A 17,626-nucleotide genomic window follows, 5' to 3' on the forward strand; every position below is an offset into this window, starting at 1 on the left:
TAAACCCCGCCCGCCGCCCGGTCGGGTCCCGCCTCCCTCCCGGTACCGGCCCCGCCCGATGCCGCCGCCGGGCTCCTCCGCGGGCGCCCCCTGCCGGTCGGGCCCCGCCCCGCCCCTCCGGCGGAGGTCCCGCCCGTTCCGGCCCTCGCCCCGCCCCGCCCCGCCCCGGCCCGGCCCAGCCCCGCGCGGTAAGATGGCGGCGGCGGCGGCGGCTGAGGCCGAGTGCGATGTGGTCATGGCGGCGCCCGACGGGCCCGGAGAGACCGACAGCGACGAGGAGGCGCGCAGGTAGAGCGGCGGCCCGGGCGGGGAAAGGGCGGCCCCTGTCCCTCCCGGTGGGCGGGCCGCGGCCCGGCGAGGCTGGAGTGCCGCAGGGCCCGGGGCCGCGGTGCAGGGCGGCCGCCGGTGCTCGGCAGGGCCGGGAGCGCGCCCGGGGGCTGCGGTCGGTCCTTGCCGGGGCGGACCCCGCGGGCAAAGTCCCGTGTGCGGGCCGGCCGGGAGCGGCGGCGCCCCGGGGCTCCGCTGCGGGGCCGGCGGGCGGTGACAGCCCCGGGCCGCACGCGGCGGGGCCCGGGAGCCGCCGGCTTTGCGACGCGGTGCCGCTGTGTCCCAGTGAGCTGCCGGGATCGCAGCATCCTCCCGGTACCGGGGTGTCCCAGAAGTGCCGTTCACGCCCTGTCTCCCGAGGCCACGCACCCTGCCCGGTGTCGCGGGAGCCCGTCCTCCCCCTCGCTGCGGAGGGAAGGATTAAACTCGTGGCAAGAGGCGGCTCCGAACTCCCGAGCCCTTTGCTGCTCCGTCGCCGCGTTCCCCCGGTTCTGGGCCGTTTGAAACCCGCCCAGAGCGGGTTCCACTCCGTCCTGCCTTGCTGTGGATAACGGGAAAGGTGCAGCTCCGGGAATGCTCCATCATCCCGGAGCTCCCGGTCTGTCCGTGCCGTGCTCTGGTGCACCGGGGAGCTGCCGGTGTCGCCTGAGGCAGGCTGAGGTGGGATCCCCACCTGTCCTGCACGTTTTATCCCCAGGAGTGAGTGAGCTCTCCTGGAAACTCCACTGGTTTTCCAGAGTGGCAGGTGCTGGGTTCATACCCCTGGAGGGAAGGAGCTGTTCCTGGAGGAGCTGGGGTGTTTGCTCTGGAAGATGATTCAGTGAACGAAGAAGAGGAAACAAAACCAAAAGTGGCCTCTGAGGAATGGTGGTTTCAGGCTCCCATTGATGGCTCAAGGGATCCCGTGGAATTGAGGCCTGAGGAGCGGCTCCCTGGGGAGATCCGGCTGAGCAGGAAGGGAGGAGCTGCTGAGGAGGCACTTGGGGCTCGCAGAGCGCTGGCATCGCCCAGCCTGTGGGGCTGGGATGGGCCTGTGTGGGCACATCGCTCCTGCCCCCTGGGCAAGTGAAATACGGTGTTTGAAATGGTGGAAATTCACAGAGGTAAAACCCTGGCTGAAGGCACAGGTGTCTGCAGGTACTGACCTCCAGCTCGTTTCTTCCTTCCTGAGGCTGTGCTATGCAGCACTCTCATTAGTTTTCCTTTCAATGTTTCCTTCTCGTATTCTTTTGGGAATGCTTCACCTTTCCCTTGCTAAAATGGATCCATATGGGCAGGAGCTGATTCCTTGGTGTTGCTCTGGGGGAGCCAGCCCTGCACACCCCGATTTCTTTGCAGTTCTGTGCATTAACCTCTTCCCTACCCCAGCCCTGTGTGTTTCACTGCAGTAGCTCGGTTGTTTCTGGCTCTTGTTGAAATCAGAGCAGTAAGTGCTGTGTGGGGAGTGGAGCTGGAGCCTCAGAAGGTGTCAGGTGTTTGTGAAACATCCCAGGCCAGGTAAGAGCTGGGTGAGCTCCACATGGGACACGCTGATTTGGTGCAGCCTTTGGGGGTGTATCTGCACTCACTTCCATAAAAATCAGCAGAAATAAGGGAAAACCTTTTCAGAATCCTTGTGATAACTCATCAACGAGGGTTCCATGTTCTGTTGTTTCCATTTAGGGATTACAGTATGACAGAATATGGATACTTTGCTCAAGGACTCACCTTTGTCCAAATACACAATTCCGTTCTCCGTGGCTTAGTAAAACTGGAAAGTTAGAAAACGAGCAAAAGGGGAGATCTGCATTTCAGAATGGCTGTAACTAATGCCCTGAAGCAGCTGCAGACATGCCAGAGGGCTCCCAGGGTGTCCAGGGCACAGGAATGGAGTGTGGTCACAGGATAATTATTGTCTGCTGCTGCCTCATGGATTGTTGGGGTCCTGGCAGAAAGCGTTGATGTAATTGTGTTAATTTTATCCCTTGGTGCACCAGTGCAGAGCAGCTGATGGGCAGGACTGGGCCACCCCTAAAAAGTCACTTGTTTCTTCAATAATTTTAAAGGTTTCTCACCCATGGGAACAGTTTTTCCCTGCTCCCAGCTGCTTTGTGAGCTTGGGCCCCTGGAGCTTTGCCATGGAGAATTTCCTTGTCATCTTCCTGGCACCTCTGGGTTCTGGCTCCCGTGCATGCTCCAGGCTGGATCTTTCTCCTCCTTCTTCAGCACTGGAGCATATGGAAGCTTTGTTTTCTTAAAAAACCTCCAGCTGTCAGGGAAATACTGCTGGGAATTTTCAGAGGCCCTGCTGCAGGCTGGGGAGGTGTTGGTGCCTCTGTGGGGGCATCAGCATTTCCCACAGCAAAGCGATGAGCACGGAGTGACCCAGCCAGGGTCCTGGAGGTTCTGGGTCACTGGCCAGGTCTGCAGGTGTTACCTGGAGCTTGTCAGGTGTTGGTGAGCACCGAGAGGCTTCTCCAGTGCATGCAGTGAGCTGCATCTCAGTGAGGCTCCTCCACAACAGATGTAATTTCTGGCCACTTTTGGGGCAGCACTGGCAGGAGGGGGTGAATCATCTGAGGGGGGCACCAGGTCATTCTGGGAGAACCTGGAGACGGCTCTGCTATTCCTGTTCTGCCTGTAAATGGACCCTTGGGTTTCCCAGGTGATAAACCAGCCCATTTTACTCATCTGGAATTATTTTATGATCTCATGGTCATACCAGAAGCAGCAGAAGGTACTTGAGTAGTTGTTTGCTTTCCTGTGCGTCTGCAGAATATTTGAATATCCAGCTTGGGCAGTTGCTTTATCCAGTAGGGAAAGGTGATCCATAACTACAGTTTCAACCTATTTCTTTCACATGAAATGTGCTTTCTTGAGGTGAATTGTAACATAGATGCAGTTGTTTTCCCATGGAATTCTTAAACTGGTTGGCTTCCTTCATTCAGAGGGAATTGCTCCCTTCAAAAAAAGCAGTCTCAGGCTGATTCTAGACCCTTCCATGGGTTTTCACAAAAGTTACACTGTGGCCCTGCCAGGCAGGATGGGGCCATTGCTGGGAATTAGGTTAATTCCGAGCTCCGGGAATTACATAACGGCACAATTAAAGCTGGAGCTCGGCTGCTCTTCTCACTCGTGGCTGCAGGGAAGGTTTGGGTCAGTTCTTGCATTTCTTGGGGCGTATTTTGGTTCTTGTGGGCTCTTTTGGCCTTCTGAATTTGCCCTCGCTTCCGAGGAACGTTCTGAGGGTTTGAGCACCTTGTGGCTTCAGGTTCAGCTCTGCTCTTGGGGAGGCTCGAGGCAGCCCTTTGTTTTGTTTCCAAGGGTGAGTCCTCGGCCCATCCATGTGGATATTTGTGTGTCCACACTCGGATTTCCCAGGCTGGGGGCTGCACTGAGTCTCTGCCCTGCTGTCTGTGCGTTGGGGGGAGCTGATGTGCCAGGAATCAGCTCTGCTCTGCCCAGCAGGGCACAGCAGCCTGTCACACACCAGTGTGTGTGACCACTGCCCTGTCCCAGTGCCCTCACACCCTCTGGGGGAAGCATCTTTTCCTAAAATCCAACCCAACCCTCCCTCACCCAGCTCCAGAGAGCTGGGGTCACCAGGGAGAAGAGCTCAGTGCTTGCCCCTCTGCAGCCCCTCATGAGGAAGTTGTAAATATATATTCTTTTATGCCTAAATCCTCACTCAGTGTCAAACCTCCCCTGAGAACAGGTCTTTAAAGTGCACCCTGTGTATCTTTCTGGCACAGGGAGTGTTTTGTTTCTCTTTCAAGTCCTGAAAGAAGGGAGGGGAGAGTATTATATGTCCAGGGGCAAAGATGATGGCTAATTTTAAGCTCTAGACATCTGCCTGCTGTAAACTGAATTGAGATCACCCAACTTATTTTACCCCAGCGGCTGAGTCACATCTGACAGCTGAGAATCTGGGTGGGATTTCACCCCCAAAAATGCCTGATAAAGGCACCATATCCTATTGATGGAAAAGCCTCTGCAAGAACTGCACAAAATTGCCAGAGCATAACAGGAAAGATTACTTGGTCAGGACAGGATTTTGGAGCCTTCCTTAAATGCTGGCTATTTTAGGGTTTTGCCACCGTTTCATAATGGAGGCAGGCAGTGAAGTGGGAGTGAGGGTCAGGAGGGCTGGGAGATAGTGACTCTGCCACCTGCTTAGGTGTTGGATTTCTGTCACTGGTGGTATTGCCTTGGCACATCCCTGCCCAGGGGCTGTGCCTGCACACCTGGATCAAGAGCTGCTGGGTAACAGATCCCTGAAGGTTCCCATGACAGAAAATCAGGTGTCTGCAGGAGTCTCATTGGGAGCTGGAGTGGGAGGTGGAAGCCACGATCGGCACTCGAGCGGGGGCAGCGTGTGGAAGCTCTGAGGAGGAGGCAGGAGTTGTTAGGCAAGCGTGGGATTGTGTCAGTGTGTGCAGGATGGCTTCTCCAAGAGCTGCTCTGCTGGGAACGAGCAGGGGCTGAGCTTTCACTGGGCACAGGGAGGAGAAGGAGCCTTGTGCTGGTTCCTCTCTCTCCAGGCAGGCAGCGAGCTCCGTCCTCAGAGCTTGAGTGTGCGAGGGAGCGTCAGCACACGCAGCTGCTGCTTGTCTTCCTTGGTCTCCAGCTGTGCCAGAAGAGGTTCAGGCTGGACATCAGGTGGAATTTCTTCACAGAAAGGGTTGCCCAGGGAGCAGTTGGAGTTCCCATCCCTGGAGATGTTCAAGGAGTGGCTGGACATGACACTCCGTGCTCTCTGGTCTGGTTCACAAGGTGGTGATCGTTGTCTAAGATCTTGGAGGTTTTTTCCAACCCAAATGATTCCATGGTGGCAGGTTCTCTGGGGTGACTGGGAGCAAAGTACTTCAAGGATTAGAGATGCTGAGAAACACCATAAAAAAGAAAAAAAAAATTGCCTTGCTTGCAAGAAGAGTCACTCCCACCAGCCCCTCCTGTGCCCATGGTGCATGTGAGTGATGAAAGACAAGCTTCTTACCCAGCTCCTTGGTGCAGCTCTTCTCCGTTTCTGTGTCCAGCATGGAGCAGCCCAGTGAAGACACCAACCCCGTCACAAAGACACCCATTCAGCTGGGGGTGTATTTCAGCAAAGCACGATTCTTCTTCGGTGTCAAAAGTAGCAAGTGGGGAGTGCAGGCCCCAGCAGCGCAGGAGGCAGAATGAGCTCATTCAGGCCGCAGCATCTGTTGGGCTGAAACAATCCCCAGTGAGATCAGGGGCTGCAGTTCTCCTTGTTGGAGCCAGAGCCATGGTAAACAAGGGCTGTGTGCTCTGTATGTCATCAGGGCACAGCAGGGCAGAGCTGCTTCTGTCCTGGTGCCGGAGCTCCAGCCCAGCCTGACAGCTCCAGCAGGTCCTTTGCCTTCGTGCTCTGGAGGTGATTTGCTTTCACAATCTTCATGGTTAAGCCTTAGGCCGTGTGAGCAGAAATACCTGTGCTCTCCTTTCTGCCAGTGTCACCCCAGGCACTGTTGACTTGTTGATGCATTGATCTGTATTAAAATGCTTAAAAGGAAAACAGACCAATAAAAAAGAGTAGAAAACAGTAATCTTTGTGTGGGAGTGTTTCTCTGGCATCTCAAAGTGCTGGTGCTTTCTGAAAATTGGTTTTGCCAGGGTTATGTTTTCTTTCTCCCCTTTTCCCAGCTCTTCCCAGCAGTTTGTGGCAGATGGGGTGCTCTGGCAGCCAGCCTTTAGCTGTGGCTATTAGATGGTAATTCCTCATGACAGGACAGGTAAAATGGCTCAAAGACTTGTGATTCAGCCCCCTGTGCTGGAACAGGTTGTGGTGGTGACTCAGGTGAGTTCTGCCATTAAGACTGTTCACCCATTTCTTTAGACTGTACAACAAAGACCTGAGGGAAGGAGCTTTCAGAGGATCTGTGATTTTTCTTTTCTATTTGTGATTTCAGAAACAAGAGAACAGTGAAACTCTTTATTGCCCGGGTTCCAAAAGTGCAGAAGTGCTGCGTGGTTTTTCCACTGTATTTAGCTATTTGATCTGTAATATTCAAAAGAGGTGGTTGTGTTTGGAAATATTTTAATCATGCGGCATTTTAATCATGCTTGTGATATGGATCCATCCCACAGGCACATCCTTGTTGCACATCAGTGTAGCTGGGAGAGTGCAGAGCTCCTGGGACTCTGGTGGGTACTGGCTGCTGAGGAAAAGCCAGGCTGCAGCACCTCAGGGGTGATGCTGGGAGGGCTGTGGCAGAGGAGGAATGGCAGTTTCCCATCTCCAATGGGCCAGTTCATCATTTTCTGGAGCAGGGGTGGGAGGAGCTGACCCAGGAGCCAGGACAAGGCCCTTGGGGGGCAGTGGGTGTGTGCTACCCCTTGCTCTGCCACACTTCTTACCCATCTCATCTTCTCCCAGGGTTTAACTCCCACAGGGCTGGGGTGTAGCACACAGCAAAACTTAAAACTGAAAGTGAAGAGCACACTTCCCAGCTCCCAGTGTCCATTGTTCTGCCAGCTGGGAAATCTGTGATGGCTCAGTAAAAACAAGGTGGTTGTGTGGGAATGGCCAATGGCAGCCTGAGCAAGGCTGAAAACATGGGAACTTGTTCCAACACAATTCCCTTTGTTCTCTGCCAGGTCAGCCTGCTGAGCACTGCTCACATTTGCTGTTCCATCACCGTGATGTGCTCTCCCTCTTGCCCTGTGCAGGTGAAAGGCTGAAGGGAGGTGAGGGGAGAGAAGGGCCTTGGTTTCCCTCCGGGGAAGCTTTGCTTTCGAGAGTTTAAGGGAAGCTGCTTTAAACCATATGTTGTGTGTTTTTAAATGTCCCAAACTGTCTCTGCAAATGCTTGCTCTTGAGTGTGAGGACTATTTCTAGACCTGTTGCCAAGGCAGTGCCAGGCTTCTGTTGCAGGCTTGTACCCATATTTCTCTTTGATTTAGCTGTCTTTTGAATGTGGAAATTGTTCTTGGCTCAGGTTTGTAAGTATGTGGGACTCCTGAAAGAGCCAGCACTGGTCTGGTTTTTTTTGTTCTGAGGTGCAGCACCTTGCAGGAGGGGGCTCTTGGATGAACTCTATATCACTGAATTCTGCAGGACTCTCTGAGGGGACTCAAAGGTGGCTTTAGGCTTCTCTTGCATCCTTGTAAAATTTGGCCAGGAAATATCCCTGAGTATCCCAGGTAAAGCCCTGGAGTAGCTGGGAGCCAGCAGGAAATGGGGTGTGCTGAGATCTCAGGAGAACCAGCTTAAATTTGGAGCATTAAACAGTTATACTGCTTGGGGGTCAAATGCTTGGGTCATGGTCACAATCTGTCTGGTGCTCAGTTCTTCTGAAAATGTGGTGTTTACTTCCTTTCAGAGAAGCAGAAGCATTCAAGGAGCAGGGAAATGCATACTATGCCAAGAAAGATTACAACGAAGCATTCAACTACTACACAAAAGCCATAGGTGAGAACAGCTGATAATATCAGTCTTTACTGAACACCATGTCTAAAACTGGAGCTGGTTGCTGATTTCAAACACACCAGTGAGGTTTCTGACAGCGCATGCTGGAAGAAAACCTCTTGCCTGCTTTAATTACCTCGGGAAATGTCACCAGATCGATAATGCCAGTCAGGGCCAATGTTCTTAAGTGCCACGAGTTGTGCAGCTGCTGCATGACACTGATAATGAGCCTTGCCTTGTCTCCAGATACGTGTCCCAATAATGCCAGTTATTATGGGAACAGAGCTGCCACGCTCATGATGCTGGGGAGGTTCCGAGAAGCCCTGGAGGATGCTCAGCAGTCAGTCAGGCTGGACGACAGCTTTGTACGGGTACGTGGAGAGCCTCAGGCACCTCATTCAGTCCCTTCTCTGCACCTGTTGCAGCTCTTGCAGATCCCTTTTCCCTGTGTTCCCAGGGCCATCTCCGGGAAGGGAAGTGCCACCTTTCCCTAGGGAATGCCATGGCTGCCAGCCGCTGCTTTCAACGAGTTTTAGAACTGGATCATAAGAATACCCAGGCACAGCAGGAGGTAAGAGGATCTTCAGATTGAGCTGTCCCCAGTAGATGCTCAGGAGGCTGAGCTGGCCAAAGGGAAAATGGAGAGTGGTGTAAGGCAGCTGTCCTTGTGTCTCTTTCACAGGGTAGATTTTCCTGGACTCTCAGTGCAGTCACTTTATTTCAAACTGATTTTAATGCTGGCAAAAGTATTCATGTCATCTGCATTATTGGTCCGTGGTTTGCAGTAGTTTTGACTCTGACATTCAGGGGTTGGCTGTTGAAATGCTGCTTGGTGGCATTTCAGAGCAGAGACTGTCCTGCAGCACTTGTGTGTTCTGTCTTTCAGCTGAAGAATGCCACGACTGTGCTTGAGTATGAAAAAATAGCTGAAGTGGATTTTGAGAAGCGGGATTTCAGGAAGGTGAGATTAACTTGTTTGGTGTGGTCTTATATAAAAAACTGGTGTGTTTGACATGGCCCAGGCAGGTGTGTGGCTGGTTTCCTGGCTGGATATTTGGGAGGTGCTGTGCCACATCTGTTGGAGCAGGGCTGGCTGGTGAATCGTGTCAGCTCTGAAAGCGGCAGGGCTCGTGCTCCCTGAGCACTGACCACATGACAAGTGAGGTGGTGACTGGCTCGGGCCAGCCCTCTGTCACTGTTTGCTTTGCAGGGTGAGTGGAGTCATGATTGAGCTTTTTGAGACAGATTCTGTCAGCAGCATTTGATCGTGCTTTGCTCTTGAAATGCATATCCAGGATTCTTCTTTCTCAACTCTTTGAAAGAAAAAAAATTATAAAAAGGCATGCTGTGTGCCAGTGAGGGTCATACAAGGAGGAATGCATGGGGCATTCTCCTTACAGCTTCCAAATCTTTCTTCCCAAGGGTTGTAACAGGATGCAGCTGGTACTGACCTGATAGAACAAGAAATGACAGCATGAAATCTGAAAGGCACCAAGCACTTCTCATGCAATTGTTTCTGTGCAGTGGATGCATGTAAGGCTCCGATTTTTCCCAGAAAAGAGATTGTCCATTGAGCTCATTGTTCAGGTCACTCTTAGGCTAAGCTCAAGATTTTGGAGGGGTAAATCCCAGCTTTGTATCACCTGTTTCTGAGGAGCAAATGGGATGTGTGATCAATCTGAATTTCCTGTGTAGGAATTGCCCTGCCTGTATTGCACATCCTGGGCATCTGCATCTGTCCCTCTCTTCCCCAGTGCTGCTTCACTGGGGAGGCTGACATGAAACGTGATCTTTGTTTCTGGAGAGCTGCTCCTGCCTCACCCAGGAGCCCTTGGCTCTGGAGCACAGTGCTTCCCACAGCAGGGCCCGTGATGTCACGGGCTGAGGAGCAGATGAACCTTGGGGAACAATGCCCTGTTCTTGCACAGATGTCCCCACCAGAGTGCAGGGATGGAAAAGACCCATTAGCTCACCCTGCCCATGGCTGGCAGGCCAGTGGAAGATCAGTCCTTGCACTGTACTTTTTTGTGTTTTGTCCAGTCCAAACTGTCTCAATCTATTGAATTTCTGTCCCTCCCACGTGGCTTTATCCTGCAGGAAACAGGGGCAGGATTGTCCTTCTTGGCCCTTTCTTTGGGGCTTGCAATTTAGAAGAGTTAAAGGGATGGACCTCCTACAGATGTGCCTTGAGTCTTGTGTAGTGCTCTGTCAGACAGGAGGTGCCTCAGACCTTGGCACACGAAGCCCTTTGAAAAAGCTATGTACTTTGAAAAGCACATCAGGAAAATAGCACAGCCTTTGAAAAAGGTGTGCATTTTGTAGTGTCTTGTGTGTCATGTGTCTACACACGTCTGGTGTAGGGCTCTGTCACAGTAACACAGCAGGTGCCTCAGACCTTGGCACACAAAGCACAGCCTTTGAAAAAGGTATGCACTTTGAAAAGCATGTCAGGAAAACAGCACAACCTCTGAAAAAGGCATGCACTTTGAAAAGCATATCAGGAAAATAGCACAACCTCTGAAAAAGGCATGCACTTTGAAAAGCATATCAGGAAAATTTCCCAATGCAATGTGTCTCCAGCAGCAGTGGAGGTGGGGGTCTGCTCGCTCACCTTTCTGATCAAACACAGACCTCAAGCGTGGGCCAGCTGTTCAGACCAGGCTCTTTGCTGTGCTCAGGGCTGTGGTTTCTCCCACCCCAGGTTGTGTTTTGCATGGATCGTGCTTTGGAGTTCGCTCCCGCCTGCCACCGCTTCAAAATCCTCAAGGCCGAGTGTTTGGCGCTGCTGGGCCGGTACCCCGAGGCACAGTCCGTGGCCAGGTGAGTGTCTGAGGGCTGGGGAGTCCTGCCTCTGTGTGCTCCACGCCTGGAACAAGGGAGGGAATAGAAAATACAAATATTCCTTAGTGCATCTTTGTGGGGAAATGGATTCGTAGAGAGCTTTTAGGGCTTGACAGAAGGACCACCCAGTATGTATCCACATGGGAACTTGGAGACAAGAAATGCTGAGGAACTGTCAAAACTTTGAGACAGATATTGGTGGGAGAGAAATGGAGCTAGAAATAGTTTCAAAAGATGGCCTTGCAAAGAAGACTAGATGCTTTGGAGAAGTAGAACTATGAAAGATGCCTTGTAGTAGGACCCATGAGGGGTACCTTTAGATGATTGGCTTTAAGGCATTTACAGCATGGGGTGGCAAAAGCTGATAGGCCAAGAAATGCTTATAATGTATTGTAATTAGGAAATACTGGCTTCTGATTGTGATGGCGTGAATTATAACATCTGTATTGTCTCATCCTTCTCATGAGACTGAAAATAAAATAAATAAAAAGTTTTAAATGCCTTTCAGGTGCCCCATTACTGGGTCAGGAAAAGGGCATTGTCCAACAAATGTTGTGATGAAGAGGGAGTGGGTGAATTTATCCCCATAAATCTTCCTAGGAAGCTGCATGCAGACCCCATTCACAACCAGCCATCCTGCTTGAGGAGGCCTCTGTCCTTTTGCCTTACCTGTACCACAGACTTGTTAAAATAACTGGGTACTGTCACTGTCATATTTTCTGAAAAATCCTCTTTGCTCAGGATTCTTCTCCTGGGAAGCTGAGTAGCTTCAGAGAAAAAGGAAAGCAATATTATCTCATTTGCTTCTCCTGTGTTTTGCTGCTTTGGAATGTGGTTGGAGATTGTTTATCCAACATGAGAATTGTTTTGACTTAATGACCAATCACAGTCAGGCTGTGTTTGGACTCTGAAAGAGAGTAATGGGTTTTTCATTAGTATCTTTTAGCCTTCTGTCTGTATCCTTTCTCTATTCTTTAGTATAGTTTTATATCGCATTCTTTAATATAATATAATGTCATAAAATAATAAATTAGCCTTCTAAGAGCATGGAGTCAGATTCTCAATTCCTCCAATGGGGAACCCAGCTAATACCACAGCAGGGTAGTGGAGGGAGGTGCTTGTGGAGGTCAGGAGGCAGCAGGAGCAGGGAGGATGTCCCTTACTGCTGTCTCTTGCAGTGATATCCAGCTGTGTCAGGGCTCTGGAGAGAGTCACGAGTTCTTCATTAGCATCTTGTTAAGCCTTCTGTCTATATCCTTTCTCTACTTAGTATAGTTTTATATAGCATTCTTTAATATAATACAGTAAAAAATAATAACTTCGCCTTCTAAGAACATGGAGTCAGACTCCTTCATTCCTCCTCGGATGGGGAACCCAGTTAATACCACAGGAGGGTAGTGGAGGGAGGTGCTTGTGGAGGTCAGGAGGCAGCAGGAGCAGGGAGGATGTCCTTTCTGTCTGTGTTGCAGCGATATCCTGCGGATGGACTCGACCAACGCCGACGCGCTGTACGTGCGCGGGCTGTGCCTGTACTACGAGGACTGCATCGAGAAGGCCGTGCAGTTCTTCGTGCAGGCCCTCAGGATGGCCCCTGACCACGAGAAAGCCTGTCTTGCCTGCAGGGTAAGAGGTGGAGATGGGGCTGTAAAATCACCAGGATTTGGGGGTTTTTTTTAAACTCAGCACGTAGTTTGGTTCTGCTGGATCAATCCCTTCTCCCTCCCTCATCATGCGCTGTCATGTTTTCTGAAAAATGCCTTTGCCAGGATTTCTTCTCCTGGGAAGCTGAGAAGCCTCAGAGAGAAATGAAAACAATAATTTTCTGATTGCTTCTCCTGTGTTTTGCTGCTTTGGAATGTGGTTTGGAGATTGTTTATCCAGCAGGTGCATGTTTGATTGGTTTCATGTGAATTGTTTTGACTTAATGACCAATCACCATCCAGCTATGGAAGCAGTCACAAGTTTTTCATTAGCATCTTGTTAAGCCTTCTGTCTGTATCCTTTCTCTATTCTTTAGTATAGTTTAATATAGCATTCTTTAATATAATATCATAAAATAATAAATTAGCCTTCTAAGAACATGGAGTCAGATTCATCAATTCCTCCCTTGTCCTGAGGACCCAGCAAACACCACAATTGGCTTTCCCAGATCTCCAGGAGCAGGCTGTGTGTCCAACCCTTTGCAAAGACAACTAGCTGCTGCCTCAGATAAAGCCAAGCTCCTAGAAACTGTTCCTTAGCAGATTGTGATATTTTGAAGCAGCCTCCCCTTCACTCTTTGTTCCCTGGTCAGACAGAGGAGCAGTAAAACCAGATACATTGCTTCTAAAAGGAACTCCTGACTTTCAGGTCCAATATCCAGGCCAATACCCTGACTTTGATTTAACACTGTTCCTCCGTGTTGCTCCTTTCCTGGTGTGGTTCTTCAACTGACTTAGAATCTGTTCATGTGCTCTCAAAAAGTGAACTCCTGGTCCTTTTATTTTAATCTATAGATTTACTGCACTATCATGTTCTCTTCTTAAAATTTAGGCAGCCTTTTTCCTATGGAGGATGCCTGGCACTGGCACTGGCTGTTCCTTAGTGCTTCTCTTGGGGGAAAGGCAGAGTGAGATCATTTCAGCTGCTGGAGCAAATGTATCCTGCAGCAGTGTGTGCAACCAGAGTGGATCTGTTGTGTCTGAGGACGCTGGTCTAGCTGAACAAGGTGCTTGGCCCCCTGCCCTCATGTCCTCACCCAGGTGTGTTTCCTTTCAGAATGCCAAAGCACTTAAAGCGAAGAAGGAAGACGGGAATAAAGCGTTCAAGAAAGGCAACTACAAACTAGCATATGAACTGTACACAGAGGCACTAGGAATAGACCCAAATAATATCAAAACAAATGCCAAACTCTACTGCAACAGGGGCACGGTTAATTCAAAGGTAAGGGACGTTCACCTGGCAGGTGTCTGTTGTCACCATGGCAGTGATCAACCACAGAGCAGTTGTTCTGGAAAGCACAGGCTCCCCTGGCTGCTGGGCAGCTGCATCTCTGAGGCCATGGGCAGTGTTTCAGGGTTTTGTGCTTGCACAACACTTGGATCAGTTCCCAGCAGCCAGCAGTTGACTCCTGCAGAAACAAAACTCAAATACTTGGGCTGCATGGAGTGGGAGGGAGAGGAGGGACGTGCTTCAGCCTTATCTTAGTCAGCAAAAAGCACCCCTGTCTCTGCTTGTGTCCTTCCCAGGAATGAACAGATTTCTCTTCCTATTCTTTTTGTAAATCACATCTTGCTTTGTGTTTTTATGTTAAAAAAAAAGACCTAAATTAAAGCCCTATGACACTTCCTCAGTTTGCTGTTGAATTTTAGTCCTGCACTATCCAGAGAAACAGCCAGCCATGAGACAGTGCTCCCAGTTCCTACCCTGTGTCCCCTGGGCATTTTTATTCCTCAGCTGCCCCAGACTCCCCCACTTGGTCAAGAGACACAGGCTGTTCCCAAAACCTGGGAAGTGGGGTGAGCTGCAGGCCCACATAATGCATGTCTTACGTGTTTGTGTCTGAAAACAAACAACGCTTTTTCTAAAAAAGATTTCTTTTCAATATTTTTAGGTTTATCTTCTTGTCCAGGAATTAGTTTGGACACAGAATTGGGATTGCTATCAGGAAGGCCCTTGGTTTTGAGTGCATTTCTTACACAGAAGCTCCACATAGCTCTGTCATGTCCCTGGCCAAGCCTCTGATTTTTTTTTTTCCCCAGAGAACAAAAGCTCTGTGTTTGTGGGAAATTGGAAAAAAAAGCCTAGACAGAGACACAGAAAACAGTGAGATTTTCCCAGATTGTTCACACCTTTCATTAGCCTCAGTTTGTTCCCTGTGTGGGGTTCACTCTCTTGTGTCTGCTGTTGTAGCTTAGGAAACTTGAAGAAGCAATCGACGACTGCACGAACGCGGTGAAGCTGGACGACACGTACGTCAAAGCCTACCTGAGGAGGGCACAGTGGTGAGTACCCCTTGGCGTGGGGCACCTGTGGGGGCAGGAGAGCCCTCCTGGCACCTCTGAGGGACAGGATCACAAATCTGGAGCTTAACTGAATAGCAGGGGTGAGGCCCTGAATTTATTCCTCTTCTTTATGGTGCTGAGGAGATGGGGACAGCTCTCTGTGGCCTCTCCTGCCTGTCTGGATCTGCACTGCCTCTTGATGGTGTATTTATAGCATCGTTTGGGTTGGAAAAGACCTCCAAAATCATTGGCACCAACCTTTGACCAATTACTATCTTGTCAAGTAGACCAAAGCATTGAGTACCACATCCAGTTGTTCCATGAACATCTCCTGGAATGGTGACTCCGCCACCCCCCTGGGCAACCAGTTTCAATCCTGAAGAAGGATTGAAGAAATCAGTGAAGAAATTCTTCCTCATATATGATCTGAACAGGATTTAGGGAGGATTTGCACTAAAACTTGACTGTTTGTGGACACTGACTGTTTATGGTGTTCTGTCCCAGAGAGCCCCTCTCTCTCCCCATGTATGCAACTGCAAATTTACAGTTGGAAGAGAGATTGAGAAAGACCTCCTAGATCAATCTTCTCCAACCTCCCATCTCTGTAATTGCTAAGTTACAATGAGTAGGTAATGTGTGAGTAAGGCTGAGGGGGGACAGACAGACATGTGTCCCTTGGAGGTGCCAGGATTGTCACTCCTGACCAGCACTGCCACTGTGAAGGTGTGTGCCAGCTCTGACCCTGCACCAGCTTCCTGGAGCTCAGGCTGGCTGGGATCAGTCCCTGCAGCTGCATATTGGAATGCAAAAGCAGAACTTGTGCTGCCAAAGGAGTTTACAGTGTCCCCTTGGAGCCCAGAGTGCAGGTTCCTGTGACAGGGTTTCCCATGAGTGCCAGGGCTCCTCTGGGGTCTGACCTGCTGCAGTGCAGAGCACTTCTCTTAATCCACATCCAGCCAGCCTGTACTGAACCCCTTCTGATGTTCCTGTGAAGGACACCTGGGCCACCCGTGTTTCTTTCCACAGTTACATGGACACAGAGCAATATGAAGATGCTGTAAGAGACTATGAGAAGGTTTATCAGACAGAGAAAACAAAAGGTGAGCACAAGGGCACTCTGTGTGTGCACAAATTTCCTTGAACTGGCATTATTTTTGTTGTTCCTTTTTCCCCCCCACAATATGCTGTGATTTGCAGTCCAGTACCCCAGCAGGACAATTTGGAGAAGCACTGGAAATCTCTGGTCTGGTTTCTCTCCCAGCTCTGAAAGCTGAGGTGATAATTCACCTTGTGTCTGAGGCAGTGCACTGGGTTCACAATGTCTGGTTTGGTTCTTGTCTTGACTGTCCCCTTGCTTTTTGAGTGGCCTGCAGTGGAAGGGATGGAGTAACTCCTCCCTTCTGGTGCTGTGCTCCTTTCCAGAACACAAGCAGCTCCTAAAGAATGCACAGGTGGAACTGAAAAAGAGCAAAAGGAAAGACTACTACAAAATCCTGGGGGTGAACAAAAACGCCTCTGAAGATGAGATCAAGAAGGCTTACAGGAAACGAGCACTAATGCACCATCCAGGTACCCCCAGCAGTCCTCATGTGCCCCGTGCAGCCATCACTGAGGCAGAAATGTATGTGGGAGAGGGAATTCCTGGGAAATAGCAGCTCTGACCCCACAGATCTGGAGCATGTTCTGGGACAGGAGCTTGGGAGTGTTTAACATTATCCATTTGCACTAGAGATGAAAAGCTTTTTCCTGCTTGTTTGTGTACCCCCAGACCGACACAGCGGAGCGAGTGCAGAGGTACAGAAGGAAGAAGAGAAGAAATTTAAGGAGGTTGGTGAAGCCTTTACCATCCTGTCAGATCCCAAGAAGAAGGCTCGCTATGACAGTGGGCAGGACTTGGAAGAGGATGGATTAAACATGGGAGGTCAGTGTTCTTTACAGTACCCTGCCATGGCGGCCTTTAGCAAGATCAGACCCTTTAGAGTCTGCCTGAAGCAATCCTGCTCTTGGGAATGGTTCCATGAATTGCCTGGGTTTAGTCCCTGGTGATGTTGGGATGGCAGGGCTGCGCTGAGTGGTTCTAGCTGGGGGCAGGCTGGGACACTGCTGGGTGTTGGTTCAGCTGGTGGGCAGTAGCTGCCATTAGGCAGAACTCTGTCACAGGATGTGGTAAATCGTGTCATTGTGAGTCCCTAAATGCTGCTTATCCAGATCCTTGGGCTGCCCCGTGGCAGGCTCTCTCTGCTTTACCTGTTTGTGGTCACTGCATGGCCCCAGGTGCTGGGAGCCAGCCCTGTGTCCCCTTCTGAGACAGCCCCAGTGAGCTGGCAGCTCCTGAGCTGTGGGAACGTGGTGGCTGTTTGCCTGCAGCTCATTAATTCCTTCTCTTCCCTGTAGAATTTGATCCAAATAACATCTTCAAGGCCTTCTTCAGCGGGCCAGGGGGCTTCAGCTTCGAAGGTAGGTGAGATGTTCTCCTCCCAGCCGTGGAATTGTGAGTACACACAGATCCCCTGGCAGGGCAGCTGGGGCTCCCAGTGGATGTGCTGCTTGAGGAGAGCATTTGGCTGTTGCACAAATCCAAGAGCTCTCTCTGAGTTCTGCCTGCACAGGGTCAGCTGGTTCTGGTTCTTCTGGGTTCCAAAGCCACAAACTTGGGGACTCCTCATTCTGGAGCTGTGTGTGGGCTTGGCCATCCACGTGCTGCTTAGGATTGCACTAAATCAATTTGGATTTGAAAAGTCCTGATTATCTTCCGTTTTCTTTTTCAGCTTCTGGGCCTGGAAATTTCTTTTTCCAGTTTGGCTAAGAAGCAAACAAACACAAATCAAACCACACATACCTGATCTGCTTCTTTTAACCTCGAGTACGGACAGCCCCAGACTCCTCCTCCATCACGTCTCGTTGTCCTTAGAGCAGTTTCATTTCTGGGTTGGAGCCTCTGTTTGTGTGTTGTGTGTGTGAAGAGGAAACCAGCTCGGGAGGGGAAGGCTTGTGAATTTTGTTTTACTGTTAACTTTATTAAAAAAAAAAAAAAAAAATAAAAGCTTTGAATCTTTTGGTCCCTCCA

At 50.5% G+C, this 17,626-nt stretch overlaps 1 protein-coding gene across 1 annotated transcript; it reads left to right on the top strand.

Moving 5' to 3' along the window:
• Positions 1-128: 128 nt before the first annotated feature.
• DNAJC7 (DnaJ heat shock protein family (Hsp40) member C7) lies at positions 129-17,626 on the top strand. The gene is made up of 14 exons (XM_038162838.1): positions 129-288; positions 7,650-7,738; positions 7,982-8,106; positions 8,193-8,306; positions 8,622-8,696; positions 10,437-10,555; positions 12,046-12,199; positions 13,334-13,498; positions 14,468-14,559; positions 15,586-15,659; positions 15,982-16,128; positions 16,328-16,480; positions 16,954-17,016; positions 17,328-17,626. The coding sequence occupies exons 1-14, from the start codon at positions 194-196 to the stop codon at positions 17,363-17,365; spliced, it is 1,503 nt and encodes a 500-aa protein (XP_038018766.1). The 5' UTR covers positions 129-193; the 3' UTR covers positions 17,366-17,626.

This window comes from Motacilla alba, chromosome 27, assembly GCF_015832195.1.
Source record: "Motacilla alba alba isolate MOTALB_02 chromosome 27, Motacilla_alba_V1.0_pri, whole genome shotgun sequence".
Lineage (NCBI taxonomy): Eukaryota > Metazoa > Chordata > Aves > Passeriformes > Motacillidae > Motacilla > Motacilla alba.